This window comes from Sceloporus occidentalis, unplaced genomic scaffold (genome assembly GCF_023333645.1).
Source record: "Sceloporus occidentalis isolate IW3139 unplaced genomic scaffold, rSceOcc1.0.p SCAF_7, whole genome shotgun sequence".
Classification (NCBI taxonomy): Eukaryota; Metazoa; Chordata; class Lepidosauria; order Squamata; family Phrynosomatidae; genus Sceloporus; species Sceloporus occidentalis.
The window spans coordinates 95,993,098-96,010,716 of record NW_028316987.1 but is presented as its reverse complement, the minus strand read 5'-3'; the positions used below and the strand labels follow the sequence as shown (position 1 = coordinate 96,010,716).

Sequence of the window (17,619 nt, the reverse complement as noted above, 5' to 3'; positions counted from 1 at the left end):
CTAGACCGCCTTTTGGAGAACTACAGAGAGGCGATACGAGCAGCTAAGAACTCGTTCTATGGTGCTCGTGTCGCGTCCGCGGAGTCGCGTCCAGCAGAGTTGTTCAGGGTAGTCAGGGAGCTAACTCAGCTCCCTCCTGCCCTGAACCAGATCCTTGAACCTTCAAAGGCCTGCTGTGACCAATTTAACAACTTCTTCGCGGATAAAACCTCTCGGATAAGCGAAGGTCTTAACGCCGGCATTAGGGCAGAACCTAGGGTAGAGGCATCCAGAGCCTCCGTGGACTCTATTAAACTGGATCAGTTTGAGTTGGTCAGTACCGATGATGTGGACAAGATCCTTGGAAGCGTTCGGAAGACAACCTGCTCCCTCGATCCCTGTCCCTCATGGCTAGCGGCTCAGGGGGGACCGGTGGTAACCTCGTTGTTACACCGGATTATAAATACATCTTTGAGGGACGGGCAATTTCCATCCAGCTAGAAATTGGCCACTGTAAAACCGCTGTTAAAAAAGCCCTCCCTCGACCCCCTGATGCATAATAATTATCGGCCAGTATCGCTATTGCCATTTTTGGGGAAAGTGATCGAGAAGGTGGTTGCAATCCAGCTTCGATCAATCTTGGATGAAACGGATTATCTGGACCCATTTCAAACTGGCTTTCGGGCGGGTTACAGGGTTGAGACGGCCATGGTCGCCTTGGTCGATGATCTCCGTCTGGGCATCGACAGGGGAAGCGTGTCCCTGTTGGTGCTCTTGGACATCTCAGCGGCTTTTGATACCATAGACCATGGTATCCTTCTGGAGCGCCTGGCAGAGGTGGGAATCGGGCACTGCGCTCCAGTGGTTCTGGTCCTACCTCTCTGGGAGGTTCCAGATGGTGCAGCTGGGAGACGTGTGCTCCGATAAGAGGGCCCTCACAACTGGGGTCCCTCAAGGAGCCATTCTGTCTCCCATGCTTTTCAACATTTACATGAAACCGCTGGGAGAGATCATCCGGAGACATGGGGCGTGGGGTTATCAGTACGCTGATGACACCCAAATAGTCTTCTCTATGTCTCCGACTGATGCAGTGACTGAGGATGGCGTCTCTCCTCTCGTGGCCTGTCTGGAGTCGGTAATGGGCTGGATGAGGGAAAACCGACTCAGCCTGAATCCAGAGAAAACGGAGGTACTTGTGATAGGTTCCCCTGGTCCAGGAATGGCGGTGGTTCCACCTGTCCTGAACGGGATCACGCTTCCTGTGAAGGATTCCGTGCACAGTCTGGGGGTGCTCCTTGACTCGTCGCTTCACCTTACATCTCAGGCGGATGCGACAGTCAGGAGCACCTGTTATCAGCTTCGGCTTATTCGCCAGCTGCGCCCATATCTGGGCCAGAGGGACCTTGAAACAGTAGTACATGCTCTGGTAACCTCTCGATTGGATTTCTGCAATGCGCTCTACATGGGGCAACCCTTGTACCATACCCGGAAGCTACAGATGGTACAGAACATGGCAGCCAGACTGGTCACTGGTACATCCAGGGCCAGTCATATTACACCTGTACTTAAAGATCTGCACTGGCTGCCTATTCGCTTCCGGGCGCAATACAAGGTGTTGGTTATAACCTATAAAGCCCTACATGGCTTGGGCCCAGGATACCTTGAGGACCGCCTCTCCCCAAACAATCCGCCCCGCACACTCAGAACTTCTGGGCAGCAGCTACTGAGGGTACCTGGGGCAAGACTAGCCTCCACAGCAAGGAGGACATTCACCATCTCGGCCCCGACCCTCTGGAACACGCTGCCCATACAGCTTTGCTCGGCTACCTCCCTAGCCCAGTTCAGGAAGGACTTAAAAACCTTCCTGTTTAAGCGAGCATTCCCCGACACAAGTTCTAGTTAGTCCCCCCCCCCCCGATGACCAATGATGAGCTGATAGTATGTGATTTTAATGTATATTTTAATGTGTTTTTATTGCCTTGTATATTGTGTTTGTTATTATTTTTATGTTGTACACCGCCCTGATTGGAAGAAGGGCGGTATATAAATAAAGCATTTATTATTATTATTATTATTATTATTATTATTATTATTATTATTAAAATCTGCAGAGCAGCAGGCCCACCATCTTCACAGCTGCATTTGGCAAGGACTTGAAATAGATCTTTCTCTGTGGAAGGTTCAGTTATCCCCTCCCTGCTCTCTTTCCACTGGAAGGTGAAGACTTTTTATTCAAACGGACCTCTGAAGATTAATGATGGAGCTGCAGTGTGTGTGTAAAATCATGTGTATAAAATCTTATGTTTTAAGAGCTTTTAGCTATCTTTAATCATGTTTTCAATAATACTGATATTTACATTCTTGTTAACTCTTGCAAATTCGTGTTTTAACTAGACCTTTCTTAAATTATTATAAGTCACCTTGAATCTCAATTTGGGAGAAAAGTGAAATATTAATTCAATAAATAAATAAAATCATATGATTCCCCAAAGAATCCTTCTAAGAGTAGAAATCCTGAACCTAAAACACACCCTAATGGATGTCAGAAGAGAGGCTTCCCATAGGAGAAAAAAGAGAGTCTCCAAATACACTTTAAAAGACTGGGCTCTTTAAAAAGTGACAGAAACTTTTGTAAGAGCTCTGCTTAAATCTCCAAAGAAAGAGATTCAGTTTTAAGATCTGTCCACTGTTGAGCTACTCTCATAGTTCCAACATTTCACCTTGCCTTTCAGTTTCCAGCCCTTCTTAACCAACTCTGGGATAAACCTGAATAAATACAAGAAGTAAAAAATTTCCAGGACTTTACCAGAGCAGAATATAAAAAGGAAACAGCCTTAGGTGACTGGGGCCTGCATTTTATGAATCCAGACAGTACATAGAGTTCCATGTCACTCTCCCTTGCCTCATTCCTTGTGAATTCCTTCCACTAGAACAATCCTTTCAGAGCCCATGGCAGGGGAAGCCGCTTGGGAAAAGAGACTTTCCATTTAAAGAAAATTTATTTTGCCTGGACCTCTTTATTCTCCTCCATGCCTGTTACCCCGCAGTGGTTACTCATGTGAAAGGGAGCAGGGCACTTTCTCCTGCTGCCAAGGCTGACCAAAAGGTCACTGCTCCGTTTATTGCTGACTAATACTGTGTCACATTCACACCAAACACTGATGCTGTTGTTACTCACTCATGGCCACATGCACAACCAACTAGTCACAACTATTGAAGACAAGCAGGACAGGGAAAAGGTTTAAACAAAAGAATTTATTTTTTCCTCTTTGAAAATAAAGAATAAGGGGGGGGGAGAGAAACCTCCCAAAATTTAGGTGTTTTGTCACACATAGTGTGTCAGCAAACCTTTGTTCATATTGAGGTTCTCTCTCCAACTTGCAAAGCGTTTAAACTTGCAGGCAGTTGAAACTCTTCCTGTGATGCCTTTCACATTACCCTCCTCCAAAAACTGGCCACAGCCTGCGTATTGCATGGCATCTTTGAAGTTTTTGCAGGATTTTGCTATCTATGGTGCAATAAGATCCTATTGAGAAATCCTACTGCCATCTGGTAATTTGCCCTTCATTTCTGACTGAGACTCTGCCCTCTGAGTGCCTCTAGAATTAATGAGTAATTTAAGCAAGTGTAAGAAGAAGAGCAGATCATCTCCCCAAGCGCTTCTAGATGTCACCTCCTCAGCCACTGGTAAAGGCTTGAAATGCTTTCCAGATTGACCCTGATGGGAGGTGGCAGCTTCCTAGTAAACCACAAAAGAGGATTTTGTTACACATCATGAGGAAATGGATCAGAATGAAGGAGAGATTTGCAAGCAGCCAGCAGCAAAATTTTAAAGCACCAATATCCATTTCCATGTATAGCACCCTTGAAGACATGAGACACACAAGATTGATAAGGAGATAATCAAAAATCACCTAGCTAGCCTAAATGAGTTCAAATCTGTAGGGCCAGAAGAACTGCATCCCAGAATATTGAAGGAACTTGCTGGCATATTCAGAGAACTACCTGCCATTATTTTTGAGAAATCTTGGAGAACAGCTGAGATGCCAGAAGACTGGAGATCAGTAAACATTGTCCCTCTCTTCAAAAAGGACTCTACAGGCAAGTCAGCCAGATCTCAATAGCAAGGAAAATATTATAATGGATTATACAGGAGTCTGTCTGCAAGTATCTTGATGGCAATGCAATGATTGGAAGGAGCCAACTAGTGCTGCCAAACTAACCTGGTATCTTTTTTTGATCAGGCCACTAGTTTAGTAGATGGAACAGCTCTCTGCTGGGAAAGCTTGTCTAGCTAGAGATCCTGCACTGAGTGGGAGGTTGGACCCACGGGGCCCTCTCCAAGTCTATCATTCTATGAGTCACACACAATAACCAGGTTGTCCTGCGAGCTCTCTTATCTCAAAAGAACTCAGCAGAGAGGGAGGTTCTTGCTTTATCACAACCTGTGAAGACTCCACAGGCTGGGGAATGTCAATATTTTAATCCTTTAAAAACAACAGTGGACACAACAATGCACCCAGCATCCAAAAGGGATGGAAAGAATATCCAACAATATTTGACTCATAGACAAAGAAGGCATAGTGAGTTGGGCCGCTGCCATCAAGCAGATGGAATTTTAGAGCCCTTGTTATCATCAGAGCCAAATGTCAGCAGCTGCCCAGTGGCATGAAAAAGTAATCTTGGATCAGTTACTTTGCTGGATACTTTTTGTATTCACTTTGCAGTCTGAGGCTGGGAAAAGCTGCAAAGGCTGGGAACAGACTAGAAGCATGAATTTTTCTCTGTTGTTAATCTGCTTGTTCAGTTCTCATAGCTAATTGGAGGTGGGAAGATGAATCTTGCTTGAGGGTTTTGTTTTAATTTGTTTGCTTCTGTACCAAATAACCTTTGGGAACCCAAATTGCCATCAGCTTTAACTGAAGGATAAAGTCAAGGGCCCAATTCTACCATTGGCTGTGAAGGGATGGAGGAACCTATCAACAGAAGTGATGTAAGGCTTCTTTGCTGTGCATCACCTGCTTTATCACTTACCTCCAATAAAGCTCACACTATAGCGGTAATGTGTGTCAGTGTTAGGTACTGAAAGAACACTAGGAAGGGTCTGGAATGACAACCAGTTCTGGAACAAGATAGAAGGCATTTCCCAAATGTCTGAAAACCCTGACAAAGAGAATCTTATGTGACGGAGAAATCCTGGATGGCAAGCTTCCCACACAGAAAATATGGTTTTCTGGGCAGAAAATGCAATTTGAGAGTCAGCGTGATTTAATGGCTTAAGTGTTGGATTAAGACTCTGGAAAGTAGGGTTCAAATCCCTGCTCAGCCACAGAAACCCACTGGGTGACCTTGGGCAAGTCACATACTCTCAGCCTCAGGGGTAAGGCAAAGGCAAACCACCTCTGAACAAATATTCTTCTTCGTGGTCTCTGCGAATCACACAAATGGGTTATTTCTGCGCATGCGCAGCAAACTCGAAAACTTCCAGAATCTCTGGGCAGAAAGTCATGTAACTTTCTGCAGCCTCTTGCAACTTTTTGGCGGTAGCCCCGCCCATCCCGTATATAAGGCCCCTGGTGGCCCGCTCCTCTTCAGTTCCTTTATTCCGCTGCGCTGAGCAGCTCGAGGAACTTCGTTGTGCTTTATCTGAATCTCTGTTGGACTGAAAACATTGGCTATTTGACTGGACTTGACATTTGACCACTCTTCGGATCATGATTTGGACATCGTCTTACTATTCTGGCAATCGACTCGGACCGGTAACCACTACCCCTCCCGCTACGGCGTCCTTTAAACAGTGCACCAAATGCGGGGTCAAAATACCCATGTCCGACGGACACGATAAATGTGCCCTCTGCCTGGGAGGAGGAGCATATTCCCGGGGCTTGTAGGCACTGTAAGGCCATGACTGCCCAAGCGCTAAAAAATAGGGACCAAAAGCTCAAGGCTTCCCTCTATGAAAAAGCCTTTCAACCCGCTGGTACAACGGCACAACATGGGTCGGCTTCCCAACCAGCGGCTGGAGAAGCCCCGAAGGCCAAGCCGGACATGGCTTCAAAAAGGGCTCATGGAGACAAACAAAAAGCCTCCAAATCCTCTAAGGATGACCAAGACTCGAGGCGAGCTAGGTCAGCTTCTCCGCCTCCTAAAACGAGACGAAAGGGGCCTCCAAGCACCGTCTCGGTTCCCCTGCCCGAGCCAAGGCCTGTTCCGACTCCTATCCCGGAGCTTACTTCGATATCAGCTCTACCGCCTCTAGAGCCACGAGTCCTTATCTATCTCCTCTCATCTTTCGGTTCAGGACAAAGAATTGGAGATAGTTAATCTGGGAGTCTTCTGAATCCAAGGGTGAAATCCCTGACTTGGATGTTCCCCTCTCGCCACAGAGGCATAGACGCCTTTCACGATCACCATCTCGACCCAGACGGGACCGTAACTCCACACAAAGGAGAGGCAGAGCTGCCTTGGGAACGGAGGCAGACGAGGCCCTAGATGGTGACCGCAGAGATCGTTCTCCCGTGGAATTCACCCATTTGTGTGAATTCGCAGATGACCACTCAAAGAAACACAGTTACAGGTGAGCAACCTGTCCTTGCCAAAAGAAGAACCCATGACAGCGTTGCTGTAAATTCAGAAGTGAACTAGAAGGCACACAACAATTCCTGATCTGCGAACAGTGTTTGAAAACTGAACAATTTTTGAGAACTTTGTTGCAGCATGGAGCAAAATGGTTAAATCCTTTATCCTTGGCTATGAGAACAAAGTTTGCAAAGTCTTACATCCCCCCTAACAACAATACAACAGATATTCTGAAAGAGAGCCCTTACCAGCAGGCCAAGACAGAGACTCCCGTGAAAAGAATGATGAGGATGGGGTAGGAAGCACAGAGCAGGCCGTGGCTGTAGAACGCCCTTGATATCTTCTCACGCAGTCTGTCAGTCAAGGTCATCCTCAGCCATCCATCAACTAGCTGCCATCCCGGAATGCCTCAGTCCGGCTGCAGTGGAGTGTACCATGAGCGGTGCTTCCAAGAAGGTACAATGTGCAGGACAAAATTCTGGGGGTAAAATGAAAGGAGAAGATGAGTGCACAAGAAAGAGAAAGAAGCTATCTGCCACCATTTCTGACTTTCTAAGTTGTTGTGGGGTGATTCTGAGAACTACTAGGTCCCTCTGCAAGTCACATCAGGCTTGAAAACAAGTAAATTTTTTAAAAGTAAAAATGGGAGATAACCAGAAGTCTACCCCAGCTTTAACTTGGGACTTTTGCATACATACTTTCCCGACAACGTGTTTCAAAGCACTTTTGCTTAAAAGTAAAATCTCCTTCAGGGACTGAAAAAACTTGGGGGCCACAGGTAAACCAAACTTGGAGCACCCATTCCAAGAGATAGTGAACTGTTTACCTATTTCCTCAAAAAAAGTAAGCTATAGCTATACAGGAAAGCACACAAAGGAATGCAACCAAAGAATACCTCTACAAGGACATCTGACAGTCCCTGGTAAACCCCACAAAGAAGCATTTCATATATTCTTCCAAGACCCTTGAGCTACAAAAGCAACCAACAGCATAGCTTCAGTTACTTAAAACGGAAAGCGGCCTTCAGATACAAACAGATCTCTCAGGAAGACTCAAGCCAGACACAGTAACACTGCTAAGATGTGAAAATCAAGGTACAAAAGAGAGGTATAAAGAATCATGGGACAGTTTTTATATGCAGCACAAGCTGACTACTTCAATACAAATTATCTGGTGTTTCCCTCTTTTTCCCCTGTTCTGCTGCTTCACCTTTTCTTTGTCTTCTAAGCCAGTATTTCCCAAACTTTGATATTCTGTCCTTTTCTCCTTTTGTTTATAGAGGCATGACTGGTGCCTGAATTAAAAAAACAAGATGCAGGCCCTGAAATAGTTACAAAATTAATTCCACCTGTATTCTAATCCTATGGTAAAGTCCTAGGAATCCAACCAAACTCAGAGAGCCCACTTTAAAACCTCACAGGTTATGATGCCTAGCTGGTCTGAGCAGCAAGCAAGCTCTGCTCTGTTGCTCCCACTGACTGACTGACTTCCACATTCTGCCTTCCCCTTTTCCAACCCCAAGTTTCCAGTAGATACTCCTAGCCTGTGGGATGATCAAACACTCCTACTCTGAAAGTCTACAACTATGGGCTGAGGCAGAGCTATAAACTACTCAAGAAAAAGGAAGGCAGTACCAGAGACTGAGCAGCCCTAGCCTTGTCAGTTGGAGAAGACAAGAGATTTGAGGCAAAGAACAGGAAGAGTAAGATCATGTTGTCCAACTCTTATCACCAACCTTGAATGTTATGAAATGACCCCCAGCAGTAACAACAGCAACCTTGAGATGCCATCCAGAAGAGAGAGTGAAAAGAAAAAAGGAGGCAAGCTGAGGGTTCAGGCTCAGGCCCTCCCTGGCAGGCATCAGATGCACACTACTCAGGAATTCACTATCCATAAGCTAATTGCATTTGTTTACAGGGTGTCAGGTGGCAGAGATCGGGAAGCACATGTTGCTGGCACACTCTCTCCTCCCACAGATAGTGTGTATAATCACTGAACTGAAGAGCTTCAGAGCACTGTAGTCACTACATGGCAGAATTCAAAGACACAACCCTGTTAGTCTGGAAAATCAGTATGCAAAGGCATCTTGCAACACCTTCAAGACTGAAACTCTCTTGTAGACTCAAGTCCCTTTCCTCAGATGCAGGGCTTGGACACCCATGCACCTGAGGAAGTAGACTCTAGCGTACAAATGTTCATGCTGCCAGCTTTTATTTCTTTCTGCTGGGACTTGAGCAGATGTGCCAGGATAGCACAGGCTCAGCTCATGCTATCTGGGCCATAGTACTTACTAAAGTTGGTCCCTGGGTTGGCGCAAGGACAGGCTGGTGTTCACACACCCATCCCTACATCGACTCAGGACCAGGACAGGCGTGTGAAGAAGCACACACACTCCGTAACTACGTCTAATGTGGAAATGGGGTGCCTAGCTCCATCCACGTGGCCAGACCCCCCCCCCCATTTCCACATCAGACATGGTGGGGGGGGGGGGCTTCTTCTGTTGGCAAGGTAAGGAGCATGAACAGGGGCTGAGTACAAAGCCCAGTTGATACACTCACAGAAAACTGGAGCCATTTTACCCCAGGATAAAGGCTGCCCCAAGGATTTCAGCCTGTGTTGTGTGATCTAGATGGTGCGAAGCTGGTGAGAATCCAGGCCTTTTGGCCCATGCGGACAATCCCTTAGTTTCAAAGGTCCTACAAGATCCTTCTAGTTGCTACATGTGACTGTACAGAGGCCACAGCTTAGCAGAAAAAGAGGGAGATCTGCTCCCCAGATGCATTTCCAAGGCCAGCCACTGTGGTCCAAAATGATCCAGTTTAAGGCCATTTTAACTGCCCTAGCTCAATGCTAGGGAATTCTGGGATGTATAATTTTGTGAGATATTTAGCCTTCTCTGTCAGAAAGCTCTAGTGTCACAATAAACTACAATCCCTAGGAGTGTCTTGCTTTGAAAAGCTTCCTGTAAGAGAAAAGAGTAAAACAAAAGAAAATATGGATTTGGCTTTTGCACGGTTGCTATGGCATCGTAAAAGCAGCGGCGGGAAGGAAGGACTGCACAGTGAATCAACCTTTTGGCTCTTGTACATGGGTTGGAAAGGGGAGTGTTTCACACACACCCTGTTTTGGGTGGGAAAAACCATAGCTTCCACTTGCTACAACTTCTATTTTTAAACAGTAAGGTAAACTGCAGAGTATGCTAAGCAACCGCCTTTCATTTCTCCTGGCAACACTATGGGAGGGTGTTGAATGAATCAGAATCAGCCTCACACAACCATGTTAACATTTGAGTCACATACCAAAGTCATGAAATGCAAAAGGAAGAGAATTCAGAAATGAATTCTCCTTTATTTTCATCACTGCTCTAACTTGTACATTGTTTAAATTTTAAAGGTTCCAAATCAGCAAATTATGCATGTATCTTGACACGGATGAAACTATATCAAATAGCAAAAAGGATAGTAGCTGACAATATCAGAGAACTCCAGCTATTCCTTTGGTGGGGACAGGGTCTTCTCGGTGGCTACTTATTAATAAGATTTAAACGGTGCTTTTACTTTATCTGTGTTGTAATTATTTGGATTGGTTTTGGATTTCAGTTGTACTTTATTCATTTCTTACTATTAGCCACCTTGAGTTCCATTTGGAAGAGTAAGGCAGGACTTAAGCCCAGGAATCCAATAAATAAATAAAGGGATCAATACAGTGGCCCCACCCCATGGGGGAGGCATGAAGGGCCCCCGCAGGTAAAAAAAAATCCACCATACTTTTCACCTGAGAGAACACCTCTCTAGGAATCTCCAGGTCCTTCAGTGCAACTCTATGGTCAACGTCTGGCAGAGTTGCGCTGGAGGACCTAGAGATTCCTAGAGAACGTATTAATCGAAACCGCAAATAATCTAATCTGCAAAAGTCAAAGCAGCAAATGTGGAGGGCCAACTGTAATGTGTTGTTGCTTTTTACCTATCTCTCCCTATGGATCAAGATGTGGAATCAGTTAAAAGGGCATATAGTAATAAGAATAATAAGAATAAAAATATAGTTTATTTATAGCTCCCGCCTCTCCCACGGATCGAGGCGGGATTACAACCTTAAAAGACACTTAGTACAACTTACAATCAATACAACAATAAAAAATATAAAACCAATGCACATTAAAACCCATCAATAAATATTTTCAAATTTAATTTAATAATTTAATTTTAAAATAATCTGGCCAGAAGAGACAGATTTATACTCAGATAGCCCCTTGAGCTGACAAATCTTTCTTTCCCAGGAAGTCATTCCACGGTGTAAGGGCAGAGGAACAAAATGTCCTATGGGAGTGAATGGGATAGATTATATGGGAGAAAGCAATCCTGTAGGTAACCTGGACCCAAACCATGTAGGGTTTTAAAGATAATAACCAACACTTTGTGCCTTGCCCAGAAACGAATACAATCGCTCCTGTTTCCCCAGAGGAACCGTTCCAGCCCCCCTCGCAAAAACGGAAACTCCCGTACGCACCATATTAGCCAATGGGGCTTGCCTCTCCATGAATAATCAAGACCGTGGATTTCAAGTCCGTGAAAATGGAGGGGCGGCTGTAAAGTAATCACACCACTTTTCATATTGGTGTAATATGGTCACCCCTAGTAACCAATCTGGGTGCCATGTTTTGAACTTGGTGTGGCGGTATCCTTGCCTTCAGGGCATTCCAGAAATCAACCCTTGAGGTTACTGGACATGCACTATCACCTTTAGGTCCTCCAGTTCTAAAAATAATATATAGAGGCATCATGGGTAGACTTTTAAAAAAAATTCAGCAGGCTTTTGGCAACTTACTGGTTGCTTGGGAAGGGCATATTTACTGAATGGGTGCTGTACTTTTTAAATTTGCTTTATACTTAATTTCTGCCACCTTGAGCTCAGTGTAGGAGAAGCAGCAAAGATATTTTACTGCCTGAGATCAAGAAGATTGGCTTCCACTTGAGAGCAGACCATATACAGCGTCATCTATTCAGAGGATAAACTTGTGTAACACCTTGCAAGAGGGTTCACTTTAAAGTTTTGGGGAACTGGGTAAGGAAGGTATCGACTTTCCCACCAGTTGCCTGCTAGATCAGACTTAGGGAGAACAACTTTCAATGCCACTGTACCAGGAAGCAGCCTTATCTTGTAGCTTTTTACCCCAGAGGCTCAAGGTCTTAAAGGCTTATGAAAGCTTACAGTGTAAGAACTGGGACGAGAAAGCAGGCCCATCATGAGGAGAGCTGGTGCCACGCAGAGCTCAGGGTTAAAACCATCTTGAGTCTCATTTGCCCTCACTCATGACCATACCACAGCCGCTATTCTTAGGAGCCCAGAATTAACTGAGGGCAGAAACTATAGAGATTGCAAAGGAAGTGGTACCTTTTTGTATTGCTAATGGGATTTTATCTCCTGGACTTTGGAAGCCTTTGTTCCCACAGGGCCAGGAGGAGGAGGAGGAGGAGGTGGCTTGCCTGCATAGATATCTCTCCACACACTCTCCACACAGACACACCTACAACACCTTGACAAAATGCAGCCCTCTGGCTAACATTGTCATTTAAAAAAAAAAAATCTCCTGTAAGATTTTTAACATCTTTGCCTGTTGAAGGAGCCAGTGGTGCTTCAAAAGCTTGCATCATGTATTTTGGACATTTTGGTTGGTCAAATAAAGGTATCACTCTTTTGTGAATTTTGGATGCTATTATACTTTACTGTATGGCCAGCACGGCTACCTCTGAATATGGTATATATTCATGTGTTAGTCTAGAAATTCCAGTAAAAAAATTGACCCCAAAACCCTCAGTTGACTTATCCATGGGTCCCTGTAAGTACTGTATTTTAATCAAAATCAAAAAAGAAGCCGTCCTCTGGGGAAAGGCAGGAGTGGAATCTGTCCTGGAAGCACTGTGCTCTCTCATCCATCCAACCTTTAATATGAGTGCAAACAGTTATGCCTGCTGGAATTTTGTACATTCTTTGGCATTGTTTTCATTTGCTTCATCCTTTAGGGTCGGCTGTATGAGATGTGAATACAAAGTGTGTACTTAGTGCAGGTACTACACTGCTGTTGTCTGCTCTAAGAGTGATACCAGGCCAACCAATTATGGCATCTAGCACAGTCAGCAAATGGAGTTTGCTGTTTTTACAGGCTGACCGCTGTTACAGCTTTTCACAGCTCACTTTATTGGTTATCAGTACGCTTGCTGGACAAAACAATCCTTACAAGCAACACACTGAGTGTTTCACATGAACTAGGTTATCTTGTCACTCAGCTCTAGTAAACCAATAGGATCTACAAACGAGTATCATCAAAGCTAGCAAACAGAGACACCCAAGTTCAAGTATCACCTTCATTATAGTTTCATCACTCATCCTTGCTTGGCAAAACAACAACAACAACAGCAACACCATATTTTGCCAACATAATTTATATCAACAGCAGCAGATCATCACAATGAAATCATCAATTTTCAGTCATTAAAAGGTTCCTCTAGCAATTGTACATTGTATCGATGCATCATCAAGCATATTTTAAAAGCAAACATTAGAATCTAGGTAATGTCCCCATTTTGAAGTGGTGAGAAGAGCAATTACTCACAAACCTATTAGTATGGCTATCAATAAAATAGTTAATATGACTGTTAGTATAACAAAAGCTACTGTATTATTCTTTCAGAAGAATTTGCAGGATGGGATTCCAAACTTATTTAACCCAGCAACTTGTAGACACTGTTGTGAGCTTCAGAGCAAAGGAATGAGCTTCTTTTAATACTTTTCACAGATCATGTTTCATAATCAGGAGTTACAGCATCTCTCTTCCACATTCTAAGGGGAAGAAAGTTCACCAATTCCAGTTAGAGGCAGACAAAGAGCCTGACCCACGAGACTCAAATCTCTTGTTTGAATACAGCAGTTCTTTGAACAGGATGAAAAATGAAGTTTCAGAATGCTTGTAGTATATTTGTAGGAATGTAAAAAACTCTATTTTGAATTCACTGCATTTCTCAAAGCATTCCTACATTTTCTTCCTACTCTATATCCAGTTGTGAGACTCAAAGTCTTCCCCACATGTGGGAATATGTAACTTTTAAGTATTCTTCATACACATTCCTCCAATCACTAAAGGAGAGCTATGGCACTACCTTTCCATGCTGGTGCCATTGTGTGCTCCTATGAAGGAAGAGGCTATGATGGTGGTCTGCTAGTAGTGTCTCCCATGTCAGACAGGCTTCTGCTGAGGAGTCAGGTTCAATGTGCCAAACAGATATTGGGCAGCATCAGAAGTGGGGGGTGATGCTGGCAGAAGATCTCTCAGAGGCAATGGAAGTGGCTAGTACGGCATAGGAGGAGGAACAATAAACCTCCTTTGAATGTACACTCGTCCCTCCACATTTGTGGCTTTGACTTTTGCGAATTTGATTATTTGTGGATTTTATTAATATGTTCTCTCTAAGAATATCTAGGTCCGCCAGCGCAACTCAATGGTCAACTTTAACCAAATGTTGCACTGAAGGACCTAGAGATTCCTACAGAGAACACTCTGCTAGGCATTTGTAGCTCCTCCAGTGTAATTCTATGGTCAATGTCTGCCAGATGTTGACCACAGAGTTGCACTGGGGGAACCTGGAGATTCCTAGAGAGGTGTTCTCTCGGGTAAAAACAGTGTTTGTTTTTTGCAGTTTTTCCACATTCATGGAGGTCCTGTGCCCCTAACCCCAGCAAATGTGGAGGGACAAGTGTATTTTGCTATAAAAACCCTATGATGAGACAATCCAATATGAAACAAGAGATAATGCCAGAAAGATTACACTCCCAGGGTACAAGGCCCTCAGAGAGATAATGGGGTACAGCAGAGGACTAGTAGCGCTATGCTTAATGACACAACTGGACTCAAGCCCAAAGGGTGTTTGGTTTCTGACATGCTCAGAAGAGCAAGGAAAGTCCAAATTTGCACAACACATATTATAGCCACATGGAATGGGAGAAGCCTGAAGACCAAAGTTCAACTCTCCAATCAGCCCTAGAAACCCACTGGGTGACCTTGGGCAAGGCATACTCTCTCAGGCTAAGAAAACAACAATGGCAAACCTCCTCTGAATAAATCGGGTCAAGAAACACCTAGGATAGGGTTGCAAGCATGGTGTATGGTTTGAGTGTTGGACCAGGACTCAAGTAGACCAGGTTTTGAATCTTTGCTTGACTGAAGTGGAAACTCACTTGGTGACTTTGAACAAGTCACACCTTCTCAGCTTCAGAGGAAGGCTAATCTCTGAAGAAATGTTGCCAAGAAATCTTAGGACAGGATTGTCATAGGTCAGTCAACACTAGATTTTTGAGTTTAATTATTTGTTTGTTGTTAACTACCTTTGAGTCAACCTGGATGAGACATTGCCAAGACCCACTATTCTCTACCGCTCAGGTCCTGCAAGTTGAGTCCCTGATTGAGTCCAGTCATCTGGCGTGGGGTCTTCCTATCTTTCTACTGCTTTCCACCTTTCCCAGCATCATTGTCTTTTCCAAGGATTCATGGCTTCTCATCATGTGGCCAAAGTACGACAGCCTCTGTTTTGTCATCTTGGCTTCTGAGGGAGAGTTCAGGCTTGATCTGTTCTTTGATTAGGAACCCTTATTTGAGACACTGGTTACTTGCCTTAAAAGGTGTAGCTAAACATGTCCATAACTTTGACAGTGGTTTGGAGCAAATCAGACAGATTTGAGAGTATTTCCTAGGAACCCTGGATTGAGGCATCACTCAGTTCCAAGGGTATTGCAAAGTGACTGCAAAGCTTTGGCACAAGTTTAGATGATCCCATGGAGTAGTCTAGATTTCAGGGTTCACAGTTAACAACCATCTTTTGTGCACTCTCTTTGCTGAATTGCCTGGAAGCAATTCTTATATCCATCTAAGCAACTGACATGCCTGAACTGAGTGCGCCTTCATCCTCCAGCATAATTTCATGAGCTAATTTAATACTGTTTCCATTTAAACAATTTCCATTTACTGTACCAAGATTTTTTGGTTACAATTATTTTTAAAAAAATATTCTTTATTGATTTATTTTAAAAAAGACTCTTTAAAACAAAACAATAAAAGAAAAACAGATTATATACAAAAATACCAAACAATATGTATAATTCAATAAATAAACAAAAAGAAAGCTAATATTATATCCTTTCCTTCCTTCTTTCTTTCTCTTGAGTTTTTCCTGTTAATATACATTACATTTTGATCACCAGATAGTATAAACTATAAAAAGTGTTTTCAAATAAACTAAACAGAATCATACTTCAAATATCAAGAAATATATATAATCGTTACATGATTATAAAGTTCATCTATTTTATTGCAATTTTTATTTTATATCAATTTTTATCATTTTGCTTACTCCAGTCCAATCATAAAATCATTTCCCCATCTTGATTTCAGGAATATTATCAGGGGGTTTCATGGTTTATCAAATTTACTCATAAGCTTCTTTTTAATTAAATGTGTCAATTTATCTATTTCTATATCATATAATTTCATCAACCGATCGTTCACATTTAGTAATGTTTTCCCCTTCCATTTTTGAGCATAAATCCTTCTCCCAGCCGTAATCATATAGATCAACTTTTCCCCATATTTTTGTTCCACTTTTTTTGTCTGAAATTATATTTAACAAATACATTTTTTGATATTTTTCTATTTTTTTCTTGTAGTATAATTTGTATAAATTTATGTATATTATTCCGATATTTCCTTGGTTACAATTATTAAACTATCTCTTCCCTGAACCCTGCTGCTATTCCTACAAGCCCAATGTATTGTTGAAATTCACAAGCAATGAGAATATATTTTTACAAGTGCCATTTTATAAAACTAATATTATTCTGTTCCTTAGACAAACCTCTCTCTTTTCTCTCCAACTAAATTGATCCATGGCCACAAGTTTGGTTATCCTAAGGCTTCTTATTGAACTGACTAGTTTTATGAACCCAGACGCTTCCAGAACATTTCATTTCTGAAGCATGGTGCAAAACTGCTGGAGGATGCTGCCAATACAGGTTTTCTGGACTAAAATGTGGGAGGCTGAAGAACCTGAGACATCTGAGAGGCTTGTAACTCTCATTACACTCAAACCTGTGTATAATAATCTGCCTACGAAAGCAACACTTCATGCCGAGGTTCTGGGTTGCAGTCCATGAAAGCTTAATGCCACAATAAAATGTGTTAAAACCTTTAGCCTCCACAAGACTTTCCCTCCTGTTTTTGTTGCAAAACACTAACATGCCTACCCTCAAAATATTAAAACGTCTGCTTATTCTCATGTTCCAAGAGATAAAAGAAATGCTCCAGACTTTGACATCCACACAGGATGCGGTGTCTGAAAATGTGGAGGTAGCAAAAGTGATTTCACCCACGGAGAAACCATTTTGCTCCTTTACAAAGTGCAGCAAAGTGAAATAACAGACTGGTAAATGCTTAGCTTAAAGTGTTTAGAGGTGGCCTGATGTGTTTGTGTGTGTGTGTGTCCCTAGCAACACAAAGGAGAGAGGAACAGGAGTCTACACTACTCTCTCTGGCAACAAGATTTCACAGTCCAGTCATGCGTCGTATAATAGACAGGAAGAGGCACCCCTAACATTTGTCAATGCCATCAGATCTTTCACAGAAGAGAAAACACTTGCTTTTAACAACTGGTACCAGTCAAAGAACAAAGAACACTAGGATGTTACACAGACACACAATGATCAGCACAGCTCCCTCCCGCCATAAGAAAAACAATGCAGCAGAACCAGATAAGCCATCTTTTGTAGAAGTTAAATGAGGGTTTAACAAAATGAAACAGATAACAGTTGTCTTTCACTGATGCCACAGAGCATATTCCCAACTCTGATACACAAAATATTCTAGTGGTCCCTCCATATCCGCTGGAGTTAGGGGTGAAGGACCCCCGTGAATGTGGAAAAACCACAAATAAAAAAACACTATTCTTTTTACCTGAGAGAACACCTGTCTAGGAATCCCCAGGTCCTCCAGTCCAACTCTCTGGTCAACATCTGCCAGAA

At 43.2% G+C, this 17,619-nt stretch overlaps 1 protein-coding gene across 5 annotated transcripts in view; it reads right to left on the bottom strand.

Annotated features, from left to right (window-relative positions):
* Positions 1–17,619, bottom strand: part of SCAP (SREBF chaperone) — a 68,310-nt gene that overhangs the window by 37,670 nt on the left and 13,021 nt on the right. For all 5 annotated transcript variants that reach the window (XM_089533834.1, XM_089533838.1, XM_089533836.1 and 2 more), the window contains one exon: positions 6,807–7,036. In XM_089533834.1, the coding sequence (XP_089389960.1) occupies positions 6,807–6,928 (122 nt within the window). In that variant the 5' untranslated portion in view covers positions 6,929–7,036. The remainder of the gene's footprint in view (positions 1–6,806; positions 7,037–17,619) is intronic.